Below are 23,319 nucleotides of genomic sequence, written 5' to 3'. Positions count from 1 at the left end.
TACTGTATCTTTTGATGTCAATGTCGAGCAATCGCCGTATCAGTAACGTAATGAGTGGTGTTCCTGTAGTGGGAGGAGTCAGCTAGCTTTCCAAATTGGAAGTTTCCATAATAGAGGTTTCCAACGGAGGGACTCCACTGTATTAATATATATTCATGTATGTACAGTAAAACCTTGCTAAAACATACCCTCTATAAAAAGGAAACCTGCACAAACGAATATATATATATATATATATATATATATATATATATATATATATATATATATATATATATATATATATACCAGATTGCTCATATATACACACACAAATATAAGGAGAAGATTTTTTAATAACACGTACAAATATAAGAGTAAATAATTACAGTGGTAACGCCTCTAAAATAAAATAATTGTTTTAACATTAACGACAAAAATATTTTTAATTCATTTAGACTGATAGCATTCCGTAATATAATACATTTACTCAGACAAAAAATTAAGTTGAAACGTGTAGGAAATCTGCTGTGTGGTCCCTTCAACGCTTAAAGACAAGTACATCATCCTCAGCAATACGTAGTATTAAACAGTAAATAGAGTTCGTACTCACCCCGTTGCTTATTCCCCATCCTCTGTATACGAGTCACTGAGTTTATTGCTCGGGAGTGGTTGCATTGCCGAGGTAGGGGCGTGCACATAATATCAATAACGTAGTACACAATACGTACAAATGTATTAAATGGCCTTTGGTTGGCTAATAGTTGTTATCCCCATTTATGAACAAAGAAGGGACTCTACTGTACTCATTTTTCTTACTTTGTTCGTGTCAGAATTTTTTATATTTGGTAAATAATAACTTAGGCAATTTAAAATGTAATATTCCTGTCATTAAGCTACTTCTTTTCTTTAAATTACAGGTTCTGCTGGCAGAACTGAAAGGAACTGAGTGCTATTATGCTGTCAAATGCCTCAAGAAAGATGTGGTACTGGAAGATGATGATGTGGAATGTACCTTGATAGAGAGAAAAGTTCTAGCGTTGGGAACCAAACATCCATACCTCTGTCACCTTTTCTGCACCTTCCAAACTGAGGTAGATTAAATTAATTGTGACAGTGACAAATTTTCTGTGAATTTCAACGCTTATGTCTTCAATTTCTGAATACATTATTGTCATAAACGGAACAAAAATAATTATCCTATAAATAACATTACTTCGTAGATACTAAGATTCGTGTAGATGAAACTGATTTTATAGTAGGCCTATAATTAATGATAATAATTTTTATTGAACTGTTTTACTAGCATTTAAAATCATATAGTTTAGAATTATCTCACTCCCGAAAAAGTCGAAGTTTGTGCTCGGGATTGTTATTTAAAAGGCAAAGATGAAAATATAAACACGGTACATTACAAAATGAAATAAGGTTGACTATAATATAAAATTGAAGACAGTATTCTTAAGTGTTCATTTTATGTTACAGAAATGTTTGCAGAAATAATTTATACACTTCTTTTTTAAAAACAAAATTATTCATTAATGTTATGTATGGTTAATTACATTATTAATAAGAGAGTTGTATAGTCTTAGGAAAAAATTTGAGATTTGCCAGACCAGATTCAATATTACATTTAGGGCTCAAGAGAAGTAGCATATATTTTTGTAGAAGCACAATTTAAGGGGTTAGGTTCAGCTTACAGCAGTAAAATATTTGGAAATATTCAACATTTTTTTCTCCATTACTGTATCTTTTACTACAATGAAAATTTGTATGTATAAAGCACTGTCTTTCTGCTATATGAAAAAAATATTTTTACGTTTAAAAAAAAATTATTTGCATTTTTTTTTTCAAAATTCAAAATGTTGGCAGTTCATTGTGCAGTGATGAAGCTTTTCCCTCATAACTTAAAAACTTGTTAACTTTTTCATGTTCTCTCTTTTTTATTTTATTGCTGAACCTCATGTTTATAATATCATGCTCTTTCAACTACATTCCTTAATAAATATATTTTTTTATTTTGTTTAATAGAAAATACTGATATTTGACCATTTTTTAAAATGGATTTATTTTTTATCAAACAATATATCAAAGATAGAGAAGTGATCTTGCATCATATTGTGGACATGATACGCATAAATACACACAAAACATTTCATCACAGAATGTTGGATAGTTTTTGAGTTATGTGGGAAACGAGTCATCACTGCATAGTGAACTGAATTTTGAAAAAAAAAAAAAAAAAAATGTAAACAATTTTTTTAAATCGCAAAAATATATATATATATTTTTTCATATAGCAGAAGGACAGTGTTTTACACATACTAATTTTCAGTATTGTACAAGGTACAGTAATGGAAGAAAAAAATGTTGAGTAATTGATTTTGTTTTTGTGACAATCTGTTAGTAATATAAATCCATATCTTTTAAATATCTAAAAGTTTGAATTTTTTTATGTATGAGACTTGTTGAACAATCTAAATTTAAATGATAATTTAAATACATTTTAATGATTGTCTTATTAAGTTTATTCGGGAGGAACAGAACAAATTTTGTTATACCTTCCTAACTTATTATTTCATACTGAATAACCGACTGGGTTAAAGCTAAATAAATAGATCATACACTACATGCCAGAAGGGATCGTAGCTGGTAAAACGTATATATGTTTCCTTAATTTCGAGCAAAAAGGATGTATGTGTTTTCCCCGACGTAAGTTTTGGTCCGTTACAGTACCTATATTCTTCTCGAGTGGCTCGACGGAGAGCCTAACATGTCATATAATATAACGTAATCTTACTTCGCATTTGTTTGTCTCCTAGTAAGAAATATCGTTTAAGAAACGATGGACAGATTTTCCTCCACCAATTGGCGTGCATCTTGCATGACGTATCCGTAATTTAATTGTGATTTCACTGTTTACAGTCTCACTTATTCTTTGTGATGGAGTACCTGAACGGTGGTGACCTTATGTTCCACATTCAGCAGAGTGGACGGTTCCAGGAACCAAGAGCCAAGTTCTATGGCGCAGAAATAGTGTCGGGACTGAAGTTTCTTCACAAGAAAGGAGTAGTATACAGGTAAAAAGCTAATGTATGTATGTATGTATTTATTAACACTACAATTTGGTATACACTCGGTGGCAGTGACGTTATACATTAATAACATTACAATAATTACAGTAATACAAAATAAAATGAACGTAAATCTAAATCTAACTATAAATAAATAAATGAAATAAACCTAGGACTATAAACAAGAACTATGCTATAATAACGCCTACTATGAGCAAAAGTAAACCTAACTTACATGTATTTCTATTAAACCCAACTATTATCGACTTAAGTAATTACAAGTCACCTTAATTAATTGCATATCAACTTAGTTAATTACATATCAACTTAATTACATATCAACTTAATTAATTACATGTCAACAATTACTTACATACCAACTTAATTAATTACATGACACAACATATATAATTACACTGCACCCACAACTAAATTTTCAATCTAACCTTCTCAATCTTTCCTTAAATGTATTGAAAGATTGCCGCAGGTAAGCTGTTCCAGTCTGCTATTGTGCGGTTAACAAAGGAAAATTTTGCCACGTCCGTTCTTTGTTTTCTGCATTTAAACTTCCTATATACATATAATCATTGTAATGTTGTTGTGAAGAAGTAATATGACTTTGGTCCATGTTATCACCAATTGACGCGAGTACTTGTAAGCTAAGCAAGTTTCTACAAATGTATATCATATAAAGTACATCCCTTTAAGGTTTGTCTCTTTTAGGGAAAATATTAATTGGTTGAAAAATTATGCATATAATAATTATTATAACAAAAAAATCTTTCTTTTGAGTTATAGTCTGTTAATAGAACCGTTTTATTGTCTTACGTAGGAAGAATTCAAGAAATAAATAATTGCTGCTGATATGAAGTAAATGACCGTTTTGTGTATTTCTTTTAATTTTTGTAACCAATTTTTAGCAAAATTGTTATACTGTAAATCCTAATTTCGAGAGAATTATTAATCTCGTAGATATTGAATATGAACGAAATCTGTGCATCAATTAGTAGGAAGGGGATAACAGACAAACAAACAGACAAGCCAGCTAGTTTGTATGCCAGAAACAATCATCTTTGTGTGATGAGTGAAAAATGTGTACCGTACGTTAAAATATTGATGTATATTTATTTCGTTAGTATCACAGTTCCTTTCCTTCATGTTCTTCGATCTATGAGAGAAAAAATGGTTGTTACGCCTGAGACTTAGCCCTCCCTTAATGCAATGCTGCTAGGCGTTTTGCTGTTTATACAGTGCAGAAATATTCATTGTTTTTCATTCCAAGTGTATTAATTAATTAACAACTTCACGGCCAACGCGGTCAATCGGTTTCATTCTATTTGGTAAGAAAATGTTCTACTTACAAAACAGAAGAGGATCTGGTGGCCGTAGTGACAGTCCGAGGATAGTATTTCCTGGCCATAGGCATCTTATCTCAGCGTCCTCCCCTTGATACATACAGCCACTTTTCTCAATATATTACAACAATATTGAATCGTTTTGTATATTCAATGTACATTTCTTACGTGTAGTAATACGATGTAAAATACAGAATATTGATTTCAATATTTGTGACAAGCAAATATTTATTTTAAACTAATATTTCATGTAAAATATACAATAACTCTCTAAATATTCTATGGTCCGTCCCGGGAATCTGTAGAGTAACTTCGCGCATATGGGGGCGGAATCTATCTGTGCCGGAATGTATTGTGGGTAGCATCAGCTCGAGACCACTAAGGAGTAAGATGCTCGTGGTAGAAGGTAGAGTAGAAGTAAGGTAGAAATTATTCTCTCCCTGCAAGCGACTGATCGCCTCGTTCAAGCAATGCCTCCCCCAGAGTAGTCAATTGTTTTACATCTCTCGTCTCACTGTCGCTGAAATTTCGTGTTGACTGTATATTATTATTTTATTGTGTCTCCGCATTTTAGAGCATCTTAGAGAAAAATGAACTATAAATAAGAGCATGTAAATTGAAATGGGATAGAATTATGTTTCGCATCTGCCGTGCTTGCCGCACTATATCCACTGAGGCAGTGTTAATAGTGACAGGTATTCCACCGTTACAAATAACCGGGAAAATTAAAACTGATGACAACTATCTCATAATAAAAGAACAAGTCGTTAAGCTTCGATATTAAACAAAACTCTCACTTCTTATCATCAGGACATCCAACTTTATTCCAAGTCTTTCAACATTATACAGAATACACCTATCCCGGGCCGTAAGTCTGCTCTAATGAATCTCATAAAGAAAAAAATGAGAAAAATCGGTCTACGCTGATGTTAGATGTGCGTTAGTCACAGGTTTAGAAGTTTACAATAAAAAGTTTAAAATTTCTGTATTCTAGGCTGAAATATTTATGATTAAATCAGCTGTAAATATGTGTGTGCAAAACGAATGCAAATTCGGAAATTTGTAGTGATAGTTGTAATATACAGTTCCAGAAAAAAAATGGCCGCCTAATTTTACTGTTTTCCAGATACAGCGCACTACGTATGAACAGTAAACAAGAGTGCCTGTATATATTATGCTACTTATGTACAGACGTGCAAAACTTGTAGCCTACAAACAAGTGGACTCCCATCAAGATTCGGGCAATTTTTTTTCTGGAACTGTACATAAAATGTAAATATAATTCAAATCCTTTATCTACAAGCATCAGGAAGTTAATGTAAACATATTCTAAATACATATGTTTAAATTGGGTCCGAGATCGTGCGGAAACTTTAGGAAATGACTGAACTGATGAGCTGGAGGAACAGACAACTTGTCCAGATAGTACGAGTGGTAGTTAGATTATGTTGGTTATCCGCCATCATTTCATTAAGAAAACATTGAAAACAGAATTACAAACCTCCTGGAATGCGAGATGGCTAGCAGACACTATTAAATATCTAAAAAAGAAATTCTTTCCAACTATTTACATTTACGAGTATGTATAGCAGTGATCGTCAGCACTTGCTGAAGTAGGTAATGGGTAAGGAGTGTATCGCAACATGCACCGTCGTCTAGAAGAGGGAGGGAGTAAGCATACCCGCCAGCAGTCACGGATGCACACCAGTGCATCTCTTATCCTCGGGTAAGAGACGCTAGCCCGAGGGTGCACTGTGCTGATGACCGCCAATGTATAATATACCCAACACTGTTCTGAGTTCGTTTTAATCAAGTCTTTAAGTATACATCATGATATTGGTTCATATTTCTTAAGATATAAACCTCCGAGTGAAAGATAAAACTTGTGTTTATGTAAAGAAAATCTAGACTCTAAAGATCATTCATTGTTTAGATGTGAAGTCTACGAAATAGAACGACGCATTTTTAAATTCCATTTAGATCATTGCAATAGACATTTGAGATCCCGCAGTTTGTATTTTAAAGAAACTGTGCTTTACATTTTGTATGTTTATACCTAATCTATCGTATTTATATGAAGTTAGTTTAGACATACACCGTGTTCCGCTTAGACCCTTAGAGGGATCGAGAAATAAATGGTCGCATTTAAAATGAGATAAAGATATTGTTGTGCTTTACATCTGACAATATGCAGGAACTGTCCAAGTTTATGGTTTAAAAACAGCTGCATGTTCATGCGCATGCGCACAAATGTTTAACGCGTACACGAGCCTGGCGCCATTCAATAAAGCATTCTGTCATTGGAAATTTATTCTTCTTCATCGAGAGGAAAGTCACAGCGAATGTGTATCTGGACATGTTGCACAACTTTGTTGTTGACCAACTGCCCCCGTGATCGGTTTTTCATCAACATGTAGCGCCATCCCATTGCTATGGAGCAGTGAGTGACTTCTTGGATGCAAAATTTCCCGATAGATAATAGGAAGAAGACCCAGTGCCTGGCTACCTAGGTCACCCGACTGTGTCCAGTACTTCACTATTTTTCTGGGGTTTTGTGAAGAATGTTTTGTTTCAACGTGGTAAAGTTGCCACTTTGGAAGAACTGCGGGAATACATTACAAAATGCAGCTGCGCTAGTCACTTCACAGAAATGTTGCAGGACACTTAACAATAGGTTGAATACCATTTAGATGTCTGCAGTGTAACTCAAGGAGCACACATCGAGTTACATTCATTATTCTTCGAAACTCGGAGAGTTTTTACATCAAATTATGTAAAAAGTTATGTTGTAAAACCATTATTTACACTTGAAATTATCACTTATTTCTCGATCCCTCTAAGCGGAACACTGTGTACTTATAGGCATTAGAACGCACCTACGTTCACTTATCCGTTATTACCTTGAATTATTCAATGTTACACGTTTTTATTTTTTAATCTAAAAGTTTAGTATTAAGACTATCGTGTTTATATTTGTCTGTACAATATCAAATGATTTGTATAAAACTAAAACCCTGACATACTTATACGATAAAATAGGGTTAGAGAAATCGGATATAAATGAATTAAGATAATATTTTAGAACAAGTATTTTATTTTAACTACTTAGGTTCTCAAGTCATGTACCTGTTATATATATATATATATATATATATATATATATATATATGAATAAAATAATAAATACGACAACATTATAATTGCCATATTCAAACTTTTTCGTCAACAAAAGTGGAAAATAATATTGAAGTGTTATTTTGTAGTTACGACGCTATGAATATAATATGAGAACGAAGCAGCCTAGAAGTTACTCAAGATGATATTACTTTAGAAGTAAGAAATTAGGAAAAATCAAAATATAAACGTAGAAAAATATTTTCTTACATACTCTCAGTTATTAGAGAATGTCGGACTATAGAATAAGAAAACAAATGCTGCAGCTTATGCTAAAATTACAGATTAGAGTAGGCTTTAGCGTAATCCTTGAATTATAGAAGAAAACAATTATTTTGGTATTTAATAAATAAATGTAGCAGAAGTAACTCGCAAAATATAGATAGACTAAAATTTATGTTTCAGGGATCTAAAACTGGATAATATTTTACTGGATTTTGATGGCCATGTGCGCATTGCTGATTTTGGAATGTGCAAACTTCAGATCTACTTGGATAGGACTGCAGACACTTTCTGCGGTACACCTGACTACATGGCTCCAGAGGTTAGTAAAACTTTAGGATGGATCGTTATTTTCTAGCTGCTGAGTATTCGAATGCACTTTTCTGACAGACTTACAGAAATTAATGCAAAATAAATTAATTTAGTTTTGGGTCATAAACATGAATAGAGGCTTTTTATACTCGTAATTTAAAATTCTGCTGTGAACTTAGTATGAATTTAAAATATATTCATAATGTCATTGTTTTGTTCGTGTGATAATTGACCAAACGTGGATTTAGCAAATAGTATTTGTATCTTTTCTGAGTGCATAGATAAGTAAACTCAATGTGAAATTTGTTCTTTACAAGAAGGGGATGACTTATCTCTTTCCTTCTCATCTACCTTCCCATCCAGCATAGAAAAGTTCTATTTCAAATTAAAAACAGCTTTTTCATTGTAAAATTATAAGAAAAATATATTATACATATTATTGCGATGTACCGAAGTACATATGCTATTTCCGTGCAGGAATTTTGCGTTATCATATGATGAAGGATCGTTGGAGAGGAGAAAAATTCTCTCCGGCACTGGGATTCGAACTCGGATTTTGAGCTCTACGTGCTGACGCTCTATCCACTAAGCCACACCGGATTCCAATTCCGATACCGGATAGAATCCTCTCAATTTATGATAACGCATAATTCCTGCACGGAAATATCATATGTACTTCGGTTCATCACAATAATATGATTTAAGACGACGCTCATTCCGTCGGATCTCGGCCACTCAGTCACTCGTAATGAGTGCACCTCTGCACATTAGTGTGTTGGACATTGTGCTACTGTCACACATCTGTGACCAGTGCGTGAGATTGGCCACTAAAGGGAAACTAAGAGGTGGAGCTTAAACTGAGAGGATTCTATCCGGCATCGGAATTGGAATCCGGTGTAGCTTAGTGGATAGAGCTGAAAACCCGTGTTCGAATCCCGGTGCCGGAGATAATTTTTCTCCGCTCCACCGAGCCTTCATCATATGATACATATATTTAAATGTTGATTTGAAATACCTCTGAAAATTCAATCTATTGGTACGCAGTGTTGACTCCTCTGTACTGCAAGAGACTCATAATATACAATTTTTAATCTACCGAAAATAAACTATTGCATTAGGTAATACGTATAATCCTATATCAGAATGTATACATAATCAAAAATTAATTTATTATGAAATCCAGTCGAGGTTGAGGGAAAGTATGAACCCTGCTTGCAATAAGCAGTGTTTGGCAGAGGTAGGAAATCATTTTTGGCAGCGGAAAGAAATTCCTTAATTCCTCCTTACTATAGTTGATTCCTTAACTTTCTCATTGTACATGCATATTTTTATGAAGTTAGCCAACATCGTGATGTTTTACATGCACTGAAACAGATGTAGGCCTACTACATACCGTAGGTGTATTTTGTGTCAATCTCACTATTGAATACCATTAAGGAAGTAAGTTTCCGAATTAAGAACTTTGAATCTGATGTTTCCACAAATACTTTAAATATTATTTCTTTGAATTATGCAGGTGAATTATATGTTACGTGAAGAGGCGCTTGACGAATATAACTGTCGAAATAGAGCACACGATTACTTACAATGACAATTTTCTTTTACAGTGCAGTCCGTGGAAGCCTCAGAGAGAGTTTGTAGTTTCATTCGGAATGCAAATTAAAAGATTGTTATGCAGATGTTTCTCGATGCTTTGAATTGTAATGGTAATCTAGGTGTAGTTGTGTTAAAATGGTAGAGACCACCAGCGTAGCTCAGGTGGCAGATGCATTGGTCTGCTCATCCGGGGTTGCGCTCAGGCGTGGGATCGATTCCCGCTTGGGCTGATTACCTGGTTGGGTTTTTTCTGGGATTTCTCCCAACCGTAAGGCGAATGTTAGGTAAATAATCTATGACGAATCCTCGGTCTCATCTCGCCAAATACCATCTCGCTATCAACGCTAAATAATCTAGTAGTTGATATAGCGTCGTTAAATGACCAAATAAAAATAATAATAATGGCGGGAAGTTTATGTACATGAGAAGAAAAACAATCTGTCGGACGAAGATGATTCACAATTCATTTCACGTGATGTCATTTACATGCACATTTTTTTCTGTAATTGAGACAAAATTTCCTTATTTTCCTATGTTTATTTTTACAGATTATAAAAGGCCTGAAATATAATCAGTCTGTGGATTGGTGGTCGTTTGGTATTCTCTTATATGAAATGCTGATTGGTCAGTCTCCATTCAGTGGGTGTGATGAAGATGAACTGTTCTGGTCCATCTGCAACGAACAGCCACACTTCCCGAGATTCCTGTCACGAGAAGCAAACGGCATACTCTCTCTAGTGAGTATTCACAAAGTTATTGCCAATTCTAAATTTAAATAATGTTATTAGAATAAGAGTCAGACACAGATAAAGTGAATATTTACTAGACATGATACTACATACAAATGTAATTAAGGAGAGAGAGAATAATATTCTACATCTTTACTTTAGTATATATTAGATTTGGAGAATTTGAACTAATATTTTCGAAGCCACTAAACGTTTAGCAACGGTTGTACTGTAAATATAATAGTTTTAGGATAATGATAGGCAAAAAATAAAATATATACTTTGCTTATATAGGGCTATTAAAATGTATACAAATGGGTAAGTTTATGTTTGCAAAAAGGATTCCTATTATGATAAGTGTCGAGAAGTACCTGGTTCGATTCCCGGCCTGGGCGGTGGAAGAGATTTATATTTTCCTTCATGTGACTGGGAGTCTACTCTTATCATTCACTGCCCTGTGTTGTCTCAGCGATGGCCTTGAGCTGTGCTGACCATACGACCATGGAGGCCCGCAATGTGCGCCTGTCAAGCTCTGGTCGTATATATACTGTATATCTTCCAATACACCGCACTGAATTGTAAGTCGGTATGAAAGGAGGAGTTCAAATATAACGAAGAAAGGAAGAAAGAATTATGAGAAGAGTAGGCCTAAAGAGAAAGTATTATGCTGAAAAAACTCGATTTCAGGACTTTTGCTGAAATACATTTTGTACTTGACATGTCGGCTGTATCTCTCGCTATGTGGAGGCTATGAACACTGATTTCTCCTCAACTATTCAATTTATTTGGTTCAGGCTCATATTTTAAATATTACGTAGACTATTAGCATTTTTTACTATAAAAAACGCTTCTGACGGTTTCCTTTTTTGAATCTCTCTTATTTGAAACGAAACGGTATAGACCTCACTTCTCCAAAAATGTTGTGTGAGATAAGTTACAATGAGGATTCTTTAAAATTATCGGTTCAAAAATCGAACGCTTACCGACACAACCCCATCGCATTCGCCGACATCTCCTTCCGTGAAGTCATGGCACCACGACACTTCACCGGAATAGGCGCGTGCTTTCTCGAACTGTGGGTAGATCAGTCGGGACAGTGCAGTGTGTTGTGTTGTACATTGGCGTTCAAAGATACCTGACCCCTTCTGTTCGATAGTGATCGATAATTTGTTCGTGTAAATGTGGCTTCTTTAGTTATTATTTCTATGAATGTATAGCGAAGATAAGCCATTATCGCCAATTGCACATAAAATACCCACATTATAGAATTCAAATTTTTGTTTATTTCTAATGAATGTAAAAAGCGGGAAACCGCTGATACTGTCAATTTTATTATTAGAATAATTTATCCTTAATCTACATCATCATTTTCCCCTATACTTTTTATCCGTCGCAATAATAGTGTCACCTATTGAGAACTAGCGGAACTATTTTAAAGCTGTCAATTTGTTATATGTTTAGTTCTGACTTATTCCGTGGTTATAAAGTTCGCTTACACGATCAGAAAACTGTACGTCAGATACATTTCAACGTCAGTGTACAATGGTTAAATATTCGAGGAAGGGAGTCGTGCCATTGAGTAGTGGACTTGAGAACCGATAGTTTTTAAGGTCCTCGCTGTATTTATCTTACTACCTTGTCCCTATATCATATCCTGTAACTTAATAAGACAAACATTTTACTCTTAAGTATATCTATATGGTTTTTAAATAACGTAATATTGATATTATAATAACGTAATATTGATAGATAACAGATCAGGAAGTAGCATAAGTGCGCTGTATTTGCAACTTCAGCCACACAGGAAGACAGAATCACTTGGGGAGGTTGTCAACATGTTAAATTCAGTGTGTTTTAAAAGTGGTGATGAAGGATAAAAATTACAAACGCCAATATAAGGGGAAAAATTAGTCAACATGGGTTCGCAATTGAATCATTTGGAAGATAATGTAAATTTTCTCCTAATATCTGCAATTGACTTGTTTGTTTATACGTATGATTATTTCTCCCGTTTCTCTTTCCACAGTAGTCTGATATCGAATAAATCGCAGACACAATGCAAATGGAAGGAGGTTACGGCAGCGAATATTATGCGAACATGCAATGTCTAAGCACACATGCGTGCCATGTATGAGAAGGCCAACGACAACACACTCTATGCTGCATGCTTGTAAACTGGCGTGCAAAGATACCTGACTCTTACTAATCGATAGTGACTAAAAATTTGTTCGTGTAAATATGGCTTCTTTAGTTATTACTTACACGAATAGTTGGCGAAGATAAGTCATTGTCGCCAATTGTGCTGTACAGTTGTCAAAAAAAAAAAAAAAAAAAAAAAAAGAGGCCGCACTCGTGAACAGCGAATATTTTCAAAGTCCACTTCGGGTCGCGGCGATGTTACACGATGCATGTGCTTGTACAAGCAGTTCCGGAACTATGAAAGTGTCCCATATCTGCGCCTCGTAGACCAGCGGTAGAGTGCTTGTTTAATGAGTCAAAGGTTGTGGGTTCGGGCCTTCTTCAAGTTTTCATTTTATTTTGTAATCGTTCTTTAGCGATGTAAATGATATTCAAATTATCATTTATATCCAGTTATCGTTCTTTATGGATATCACGTTATTTATATTTTGTTATCGTTCTTTAGAGATATGAATAAAATTCAAGTCATCATTTGTATTCTGTTATCGTTTTATAACGATATGAATGATAATAATTATTGTATCTCCAATGGGGGTTAGCCCTATTTTACATATGTATGTTAGGGCTATAGTTTTCTACACAAAAAAGATAAGCATAAAGAGAAATGGAAAAGAAAATTAAATTAGCTTACGCGATGTAAACAAAACATAAAAAATCCGTAAATTAGGCATTGCGATTGCAAAACAAATATCAGTTATCAATTTGAAACATACAAAAACATTAACAACACACATACGTAACACTTCTATAACACAAATATGCAGCTTTCCGTACCATACATAATAAATTAATACACAATAGTCACACAAACACAATCAAACTATAATTACGACATTGCGACGACACCAAGCATCCCATAACTGACTCACATACATAACAAATCAAGCATCCGTTGCAACACATACACTTCAACATAGTAACCACACTTTTAAAAGTTACAAATTTGGCTGCAAGAAGAATAAATAGGACACTGTTACTAATTACTATTCTTCCACAATTTCTTAAATACATCTTTAATAAATCTGTGAAATTCCGATATGAATAATATTCACGTTTTTTATATTGTTATCGTTCTTTAGCGATATAAATAATCTGCATTTTATGTAAGTAATTATAACACAAATAACCATCTTTCTTTGTAAAAAAGGTTATTTTATTTAGATAATTAAATACGTATTATATAATATCTTATATTAATTAAACAAACCGATATTTATCATTTATATTCTGTTATCGTTCTTTAGTGATACTGTATAAATAATATTCAAGTTATTTATATTGTAATCGTTCTTTAGCGATATAAATAACATACATTTAATATTAGGTTTGGAAAAATCCAGTTGCATAATACTGGTATTAGTTTTTCTTTTTGTATTATTACATTATACTATCTTGAACCACAATAAAATGAAAAGGAGTAACGAGGAATTGAACCTGAGACGTTGACATCTAAATTCCGACGTTCGTCCGCTGAGCTACGAGGGCAAAAGTGTGGAAACATTTTCGGAAAAATTGGCCCAATCACACTCTAAGATTTTCTGATGATTCGTAGAAGCCAGTCCAAGATGCGGGGGGCAAAGGCTAATTGAGATTTCCCGGTCTCTGATCGGGTCAAACATCCTGATAGAATTAATATTTAACCCTTGCCGTGACTTTCGGTGAAGTCCGGAGGGCCCAATTAGTCAAATCCACTCTCCTCATCTCCACGCTTGGGCCCCCTGGAATTTAATAAGATGCGAAAGAGATAGTGGTGTGCGGAAAGCAGCGGGATGTTACCGCATTTAGGCCTATCCTTCCCAAGAAAAACTGCAAACATGAACAAAGGAAGCTTTTAATAGAAGAAGGATCTCCTGCGGACCTCTGGAAAAAGAACTAACTAGTGATGTGCTTTGTGTGGAGTGTGGCATTGTATGGGGAAGGAACATGGACATTACGACGAAATGAAGAGAAACGAATTGAAGCATTTGAAATGTGGATGTGGAGAAGAACGGTGCGTGTGAAGTAGACAGACAGAATAAGAAATAAAATTGTGTTTGAAAAAGTGAGTGAAGAAAGAATGATGCTGGAACTGATTGGAAAGAGAAAAAGGAATTGGTTGGGTCTCTGGTTGAAAAGAATAATAGACGACATTAGGATATGTGGATTTTATGCAGAGACTAAGAGGAAGGCAGAAAATAGGAAAGATTGGAGATTTCTGGGTTTGCAATAAAAGATCTGCCCATGGACAGAACACTTATGTATGTGGGTATGTTCAGAATGCCTGGAATATCGTGTCTAAGAACAGTCGCTATTTGCAAAGACTAGTCAATTCCATGCCCACTTGACTGCAAGATGATCGAGATAAGAGGAAGATAGACTAAATATTGAATTGTGGCTTTTTGTTTTGTTTTTTGAACGCTTAATTGTTTGAATGTTTTAAGGCCGACGCCAGTAAATTTGTTTTGTTTATGCCACGAAAGATATTTTTATTGAGAATAAAATCTTTTTTCTTTCCATTTGCAGCCACAATATCATAATGATAAAGTCATGGCATAATATATTAATGAACCTGATGTTAATTACTAAAATAATCGTAAAAGAGAAAGGAGCCATTATGTATAGTTTGTCTCTCTCAAAAACAGAACAAAAAAGAACATAAAAAGCAAGAGGTTATAGTCGAACGCAGGACCTCATGAATAAGAGGCCTGAACGCTACCATTACGCTATCGGATAACACACAGAATACTTCAATTATAACCGTAGATATCAGGCAACGTGGTCCAACAACATGTAACATCGCCTGTCTCCGAATTGTAGCGAAGATACCCGAAGGAAACTTTGTTTCAGGAGAGCGGCCACTTTTTCTTTTGACAGCTGTACATAAAATATATACCTGCATTATAGAATTCAAAATTTTATCCCCCTCTGCTAATTGTAAACAACACTGGGTTTAGCGGGAAACCGCTGATAATGTTAAATTATGGTAATATATTTATACTTAATCTGCATCATCATTTTCCCAAAACATTTTTTTACCCGTTCCAATAATAGTGTCACCTACTGAGAACTAGCGGAACTATTTCAAAGTTTGTTCATTTGTTATATCTTTGGCTCTGACTTATCTCGTGGTCAGAAAGTTCGCTTACACGATTAGAAAATTCTAGATCAGATATCTTTGAGCGCCAGTGTAGCAAAAAGTTTTACCCCTAGAAAAAAACACGACAGATGCACTTCCACACGGGTACAGAGAATATGGAAGTTTCTCGCCTGGAGTACGGGGCGGATCTTAACAAAATACCTCCATGTCGCAAGAGGCTCATTTGCAGATCCAAGTTGACTGAGACATATTTGCTTAGTGTGTAATTTTCATCCTCAAATTTTGTATTATTACTTTTGAAATACCCTATACTCTATATTAACATTTTAATTTGTAATTAATGTGAGATTAATTCTGTCAATACAGTTGCTGGAAAAAGATGCATCAAAACGACTGGGAACAAATGAATGTATGGCAGGAGATGTGATGGACCAGCCGTTCTTCAGGAATATGGATTGGTATGCTCTTGAACAACGTGAGCTGGAACCCCCGTTCAAGCCTAGAGTGGTATGCAAAAGCTTTAGTATATAATATAATAATAGAATTATGTAATTAACAAAATTAAAAGGAAACTTATGTTTGCTCTAAAAAGAACTCCCTTCAACATCGATCATTTACAGTGACAGGAATTTTGTTGACGTGTAAGTCACGCAAAGGATATAGTTCTAGAGTTAAGTTAAAGAAAGCTGGGATTTTATTCACTTAAAGATGTTGGCAACTAGTTAAAAAGTTTCTTTGCACTTGCTTGGTGTAATTTGTTTCTGAAAACAAGGTCGCCAGTATTGACGTCTCGTTATAGTAGCGCTCCAGCGATCGCCAACGGTGCTACACGCAGTAAGCCATAAAACTTACAGTCACCCTTTATACGGACGTGTTATACTACAATAATAAAAAAATAATATAACAAAAGCTGTAAAACTATTTTAGGCTTACAGTATATATTGTCCATCTGCAATAAATTACTCAGGATAATTTAATGCTAAAAAATTAATTTCTCGTTGTAATTTTATCTCTTTACATGTAATGAATATTTCTTATGGAATAATTTTAAAATATCTAAAATTTTCGTAATGTTAATAGTCTTTCAAATGTTTATACCATAATTTTTGTTTCCAATTAGGACCTAAAATAGTTGTGCTATAAAGTAGCCATCATAGTTGTCAAGATCTATTCAATGACGTAATAAAACAACACTAGTAGTAATAATAAATTTTTTGATATTGCTCTGAAATAAAAAGATTAGTTACTCAAAATACATTTCTTTGGACTATTCCTATTACTGACAAACAAAAATCTTTCTCAATATATGACCTGTTTTGGCAAGTATACCTCTTTAAACTATTTCCTCTGACATAAATATATACGAAAAGTACAACTTTTCGAAAGTACAATTTATCTCCGCAACGACCTGCTATTGACACTATGCAAAGCAGTGCAAACAGCTCAAACCACTCCAGAAATATTTTCATTGTTTCTCATTTACAGTAAAAAGGAGTAATTTGGATAATTTCAGATATTTTAACATTTTTCTTGGAATATACTCACATTATCGTAGTAATATGGACTGTTGTACGTACATGTTTAAAGAATTAATTTAAACTTTATAAAATGAAAATAACTGTAATTGAAAAATTCAGAACCATAGTGGGCTAAGCGCCATTTACTAAAACCGTAGAAAACAAGCGTTAAAATGAAGTTATCACCATAATTCAATGGAAACATGTAGCAAGTAAAATAAAGTAGGATACACATTAAAACTAAATGATATTTCAATCTTCATTAGTTTAATGAAGATTGAAATATCATGGTATTCACTTAACTTTAACCCTTGCTTTCTCCATTTTAATAAATGGCGCTTGGCCCACTATGGCTCTGAATCCTTCAATTGAAGTCAAAATTGAGCTGCCCTATTTACCCACAAAGTTGTAAAGAATTTTAAAAAATGTGGGGTAATTTGGAAATATTGTGGGGCAATATGAATAATACGGAACAAAATTAGGAAATATTATTTTAAAAATTAGTTTTACTTCAGTAGTAGATAATTTTTTCTTCAAATAATTAATTAGGCCTAATCATACATAATGAATGAATGATTAATTAGGCCTAATCATATACAATGAATGAATGAGTCCGCTGTGTTCCCTAAAGGGCTAGGGCTCTTAAGAAAGGGAAAGCTCGCTTATAACTCACCTGGTGAGCTACTCCACGTAAGTTGGGTAATTATACTGCTACTTGAGTCTAACTACAGTGTTCGCTTAGTCAATTTCACAGTTTGTCCTCCTACTTGGGGCGATTACCTGGTTGCGTTTTTCCGAGGTTTTCTCCAATTGTAAGGCACCAGGTTATCACACGGCGGTCTCTTTTAGCCAAATACCATTTCACCATCATCAGTCTCACAGCTGCTATATAACAGAGTAGTTGAAAAAGTGTTGCTAAATAACCGAATAAAGATAAACAGAGGAACCTCGGTTCGCAAATAGTCGTTGAATACCGCTATGTAATGTATATGTATATGACATGTTAAATGTTATACTGAAATTAAGGTTTCGGGTTTAAGGATTGCAAAATATCGATCTTCAATCGTTTATGAACGCTTATAAAAAATGAACGATACATTTTCCGCAAATCACAAAATACAAAACCACGTACATTGGAATCATAACGGAATAAAACACAAAAACTCGTATATCCAAACATTAACGATATGAAGTTTTGTATTAACAGGTAGGCCTATACTAACACAAAATCTGGTAAATTGTCAATGTGTTTTTTTGATTGTTATATTTTGCGAAAGCACGTGCTTGCGCTCCATTAATATTTTTGTTCTTACTGAAAAATGTTGTTTTCTGGAGTTACGAGGTTTCGAAATAACGCGACGATATTATCTCATTCGTAGATGACGTCACAGGGGCTACGAGCAGTCTTCTTCAATATAACAAAGCTTTAGTAACATATTCTACCAAAACTCTTAAATCATAAACGCTAACTAAAATCCGATCACAGATTTGAAGAGCTAGTATTTACTTACGTATTTCACTTGCAGATGTAACTCGTGTTCTTTGGTTGTAACAAGCGATTAAATATTGGGAGTGAACGAAAATAGTTGCATATTTTTAGTAATAAAATTCTGTAACAATGCGTAATAACGTGTGTTCATTATGGTATAAATAAATTTCGTAGCTAGCTCTGTATTTATTCTTTAATTTACATATTATACAGTTAGTAGATTTGTATTTTCTGTCTTTTACAGGTATACCTACTGAATTATTGGCATTTAGCGATGCTATGTGCTAGCATGACTTACAATTTGTGTCTAGCATAGGCAGATGGAAGTTATTAAACGTTAAAAACAATTTGGAATTTAGGTAGAATACTTTTCGCGCAATTTAGTATTGCAGTTAGTATGCCTCTAAGTAATCGATGTATAAAACGATTCAAACATTCGGTGTCCAGGTATTGGAGCTCATAGGCTCTTACGGTAGTGGCTAGAAATATTTTTGTTTTATAATTTTAATTTGCCTACAAGCTAGCAAGCTAAATAAATACTTAGCGACACCGGGTAGCTATAGGTCTCCTTCGAGTGCTTGTAAAATAGAAAAATACTTTAAACCGTTGTATTTTTTATACTACTAAAGATAATTGAATCAAATTTTGCCACAATACAAAGTAATTTAAAAATCATTATTTATTATTTTTATGGAGAAATATTTTTTCCAGAGACTGCATTCTTATTGTTTATTGTTTGCACTCATGAGATACTGTTTTATCTGTGACTGTCAGTTGTTTACATTTTGTGGTACACAAAATTTCTGATTATTCACACCTAACATCTGATCAAATAGGCACATGTTAGTTGACATATTGACATTAATGTCTTATTTAGAAATAATAATAATCATAATAATAATAATAATAATAATAATAATAATAATAATCCGTGGCGCTACAGCCCGTGAAGAGCCTAGCCCTAGACCGACCAGCCGGCTGCTGGCCTCATGCCCACATGCCGAAGCAGAGGTGGACGATCATCCAACCAGAATGGAGGTATCGTGTGGTTAGCACGATGATCCCCCCAGCCGTTATAGCTGGCATTCGCAACCGGATTTCGCTACCTATCGTAGCTCCCCAAGTGCATCACGATGCTAGGTGGGCACCGGTCCCATATACTGGCCGAAATTCCATGAGAAAATTTCTTGCCCCATGAGGATTCGAACCAGCGCGCATTTCGTAACGCGAGTCCTAGGCAGAATGACTTAGACCACGACGCCACGGCAGGGACAATTGTAATAAAAATAGTAATTTAAAGTAAAAAGCTAAAACATAGGCCTATTTATTTATAATTTTAACTAGAAATTGCAGAATTTAAGCTTAAAAATGTATAGTAAAAGTTTCATTAAGGTATGTCAAATAGTTCCTGAGAAAAGTGCACTTATAATTCAGCTCTTAAAAGAAATATTTTTCATAAATAAACCCGTGGAAATAATTATTGCCTGCTAAGTGCATGAAAGGATTTTTAAATTGCTTCATACTGTGGCAAATTTTAATGTAATTGTCGTTAGTAATACAAAGGCTTATAATATTTTACAAGTTATAATCAATCAAAGCAGTCCAGAACTACGCAGTGCTCTCAAGCATTGGTTACTTCAAATATTATGAAATCGTTTATTTTGTTTCAGCAACACCCACTAGATGTCCAATATTTCGACAAAGCATTCACAGCAGAACGAGCGAAGTTAACGCCAGTGGAACGTGAAATTCTGCAATCAATGGATCAAACACAATTCCAAGGCTTCAGCTACACTAATCCAAATGCGACAGATTGAAGTGAACATCATGATTCACTTTTTTTTCCTTCTGTTGAATTCGTCTGCGCTGTGGTCCTTTCTCACCGAGCAGTGTAATAACAGGAGATAGTAAGAAATCTCACTGCCTTCAAGAGTGTCAACTTGCTCACACCACACTTGCTCTTTTGTGGCCACTTTGTTCTTCGTAACAAGCTTCAATTGTTGCTTTGCTGCTGCTAAATCAGTATTTACTCCACTCAGAACACCATGTAACAACAAGATGGTACTTTGCGACTGTACTATGAAGTACTGTAACGGCTTTACATTTAGCGTAAGGGAAACGGGGATATGAGTTGCATTGTTCACTCATTTCAACAGCTGTACCCATGTTCAAAGAAATCATTCTACGTCTTCCATGAGGGTCAAGTTTGGACTTCAGGTCATTCTTCATTGATAAATGGAAAACAATGATAAGTGTGATTTCTTGGATAAGTTTATGTCAACAATTTGAGCTGTAAAGCTATTTAATGTGATGATTTTAAGTGGATTAATAATAGATATCATTTTGTATTGGGGAGAAAGTAGAAATAACCCAATTTTAGTCTAAGTCTACACATCATCTAGAAGCAATGGTTTCCCAATCACAGAGCCCTAGAGTACTGTGAAAAGTGCTCAGAGATTCTGTGAATTGACCTGCTGGTGAATGTCATCTCTAGAGGATTCTCGAGTAGTGACGATGTACCATTATGAAGAGTTAGTGTGGAAATATTGCTGGGAACAAGTTTGCCACACAATATGCAAAAAAATATATATTATGTGTAATACTCGAATGGTAAACTGACAAACTTTTTATATCAGTCTGAATGTAGGATTGGAGAATCTGCTGATGTGAGAGTTAACATGAACACTTCAGTCGTGCAATGGCTTGTCTTGCGATTCCTATCTGAATCGATTCTAATTAATTCAGTAATTCTGTAGACTAAAGCTCAACTGCAATCAAGTTTTATATGCTGTATTACCAGTTTTTTTTTTAGAGTTTGAGTTGATGTGGATTTTAGTTTTTAATATACTGTATATGTCTTTTATTGATGTGAGGTTCTGCCAGTTTTTGAAATTATGAGAATTCCACAGTAAAATTCAGTGGTTTCTAAAACAATGATTTAGAGTATCTGGGACCTTCCTTAGTCTGGGAACCTGCTCATATTTGATCCTAGAATATAACATGGACTAACGAAGCATTATTTTATTAGAGAATAATAACGTAAAGAAACTGCGTATGTCTGTGCTGCAGTTCTAATTTTATATAAAAATACTAATGTTTTGAAATACTGTACGCAGAATCACTATTCACAATGTTATAATCTCTCATTAAATATTTTGTTTAATGTATATGAATTAATATTACGACCTGCCATCATCTCTCATTTCCTTGAAAACAGCATTAGTCCAATTATCCTAGTACAAACTCATCCTCAGTGGCGTGGTGGTTACCACTATTGCCAAAAATCTCGAAATTCGATAAATCAAACATCATTGACTCATTTGTTCTTTTAAAAATAAAGATATCCCTTTACGACGAACATGGAGGTAGAGCGCCATGCTTTCATAACTTCGGCACTAGAATGAGGTGATGTGATCGGTATCACGCTCGGACCTCTTTTTACCCCAGAGAGATTCGGTACTCAATTTGACAGGAGGCTGAGTGGACTCCAGGCCAGTTCTGGAATTTTTGACAACGAGAAAAGATTAATCTTCCTGTCCGCAGCCAGTTCCTCTATCAACTGAGCTATCTGGCGATAGACTTTTAAGAGGCGATATCCTCAATGTGACTTTATTTCTGAAATATATAGATTATTGTTATTATTATTATTATTATTATTATTATTATTATTATTATTATTATTACAATATAGCAGTTATCTTTCATCCAAAGAAATTTTGCTCCTCCACAAATTTCTATCTTCAGCATCTTCTTCAGTAAGATCTCTTCTAGTTATACTCCTTCTGACGCCGTCGATCCATTGTTCTCTTGGTTTCCTTCTTTTTCGCCTTTCATCCGCAGCCCATTCCAGCATAATCTTCGGTATTTTTCCATTTTTCATTCTCTTCACGTGTCCAAATCTTTTAAATCGTCTTTCTTCATTTACTTCAATAACGTTCTTTTCTACCTCCTTAATTTATCTAATTCTTTGATTTGAATTTTTTCCGTTCTTCATTTTCTCGTTGCTCTCCGCCACAAGCCCATTTCAGCAGCCAATAATTCGTTTTCATGTATTCTGTCTCATGTCCAAGATTCTGACCTTTGTACCAATGACATAAATGAGAGTTTCTGTTCTATTTGAAATGTTCCTACTCCAAAGAATGAGTTCAACATGTCAATTACCCTCCTTCCTTCACTTATTCTTTTTTTTCAATTTCAGCTGAATTCTTCCCATCAGCTTCTAAAATTGACATCAATTATTTAAATTTATTGTTTCTTTTAATTTATTATTTTTCAGTCTCTAGTTTTTCTTTCTCTTCAAAGTTGGATATTCCATTTTTTTATATTCAGACTCCATCTGAAATAGACTTACAATACGTAAAAGAACCCTATTTCTGATTGAGAGACTCGATGAAAGATTTTATTGACCAGTTGTTCCTCATCCCGTGGAAATCCAATTTAGTGATATACTGTATATCTATGTGGGCCAAGGTATCCATTGTGATATACCGCACAACTTCTCTCTATCGAACAAAAGAGGAAAAACAAGTAGAATATATTATGATGAAAGGCATAGAATTCAATGGACTATATTGAATTTAAGGCAAGAGAGCAAACGA

At 34.3% G+C, this 23,319-nt stretch overlaps 1 protein-coding gene across 6 annotated transcripts in view; it reads left to right on the top strand.

Annotated features, from left to right (window-relative positions):
- Pkcdelta (Protein kinase C delta) overlaps positions 1-21,888 on the top strand; it is a 309,961-nt gene extending 288,073 nt beyond the window's left edge. For all 6 annotated transcript variants that reach the window (XM_069818485.1, XM_069818486.1, XM_069818484.1 and 3 more), the window contains 6 exons: positions 900-1,073; positions 2,905-3,059; positions 7,988-8,126; positions 10,261-10,449; positions 16,082-16,222; positions 20,392-21,888. In XM_069818485.1, coding sequence (XP_069674586.1) covers positions 900-1,073; positions 2,905-3,059; positions 7,988-8,126; positions 10,261-10,449; positions 16,082-16,222; positions 20,392-20,538 — 945 coding nt within the window. In that variant the 3' untranslated portion in view covers positions 20,539-21,888. The remainder of the gene's footprint in view (positions 1-899; positions 1,074-2,904; positions 3,060-7,987; positions 8,127-10,260; positions 10,450-16,081; positions 16,223-20,391) is intronic.
- The last annotated feature ends 1,431 nt before the right edge of the window (positions 21,889-23,319 follow it).

Source organism: Periplaneta americana, chromosome 2, assembly GCF_040183065.1.
Source record: "Periplaneta americana isolate PAMFEO1 chromosome 2, P.americana_PAMFEO1_priV1, whole genome shotgun sequence".
Taxonomy (NCBI): Eukaryota; Metazoa; Arthropoda; class Insecta; order Blattodea; family Blattidae; genus Periplaneta; species Periplaneta americana.
This window is presented reverse-complemented; position numbering and strand designations above follow the sequence as displayed.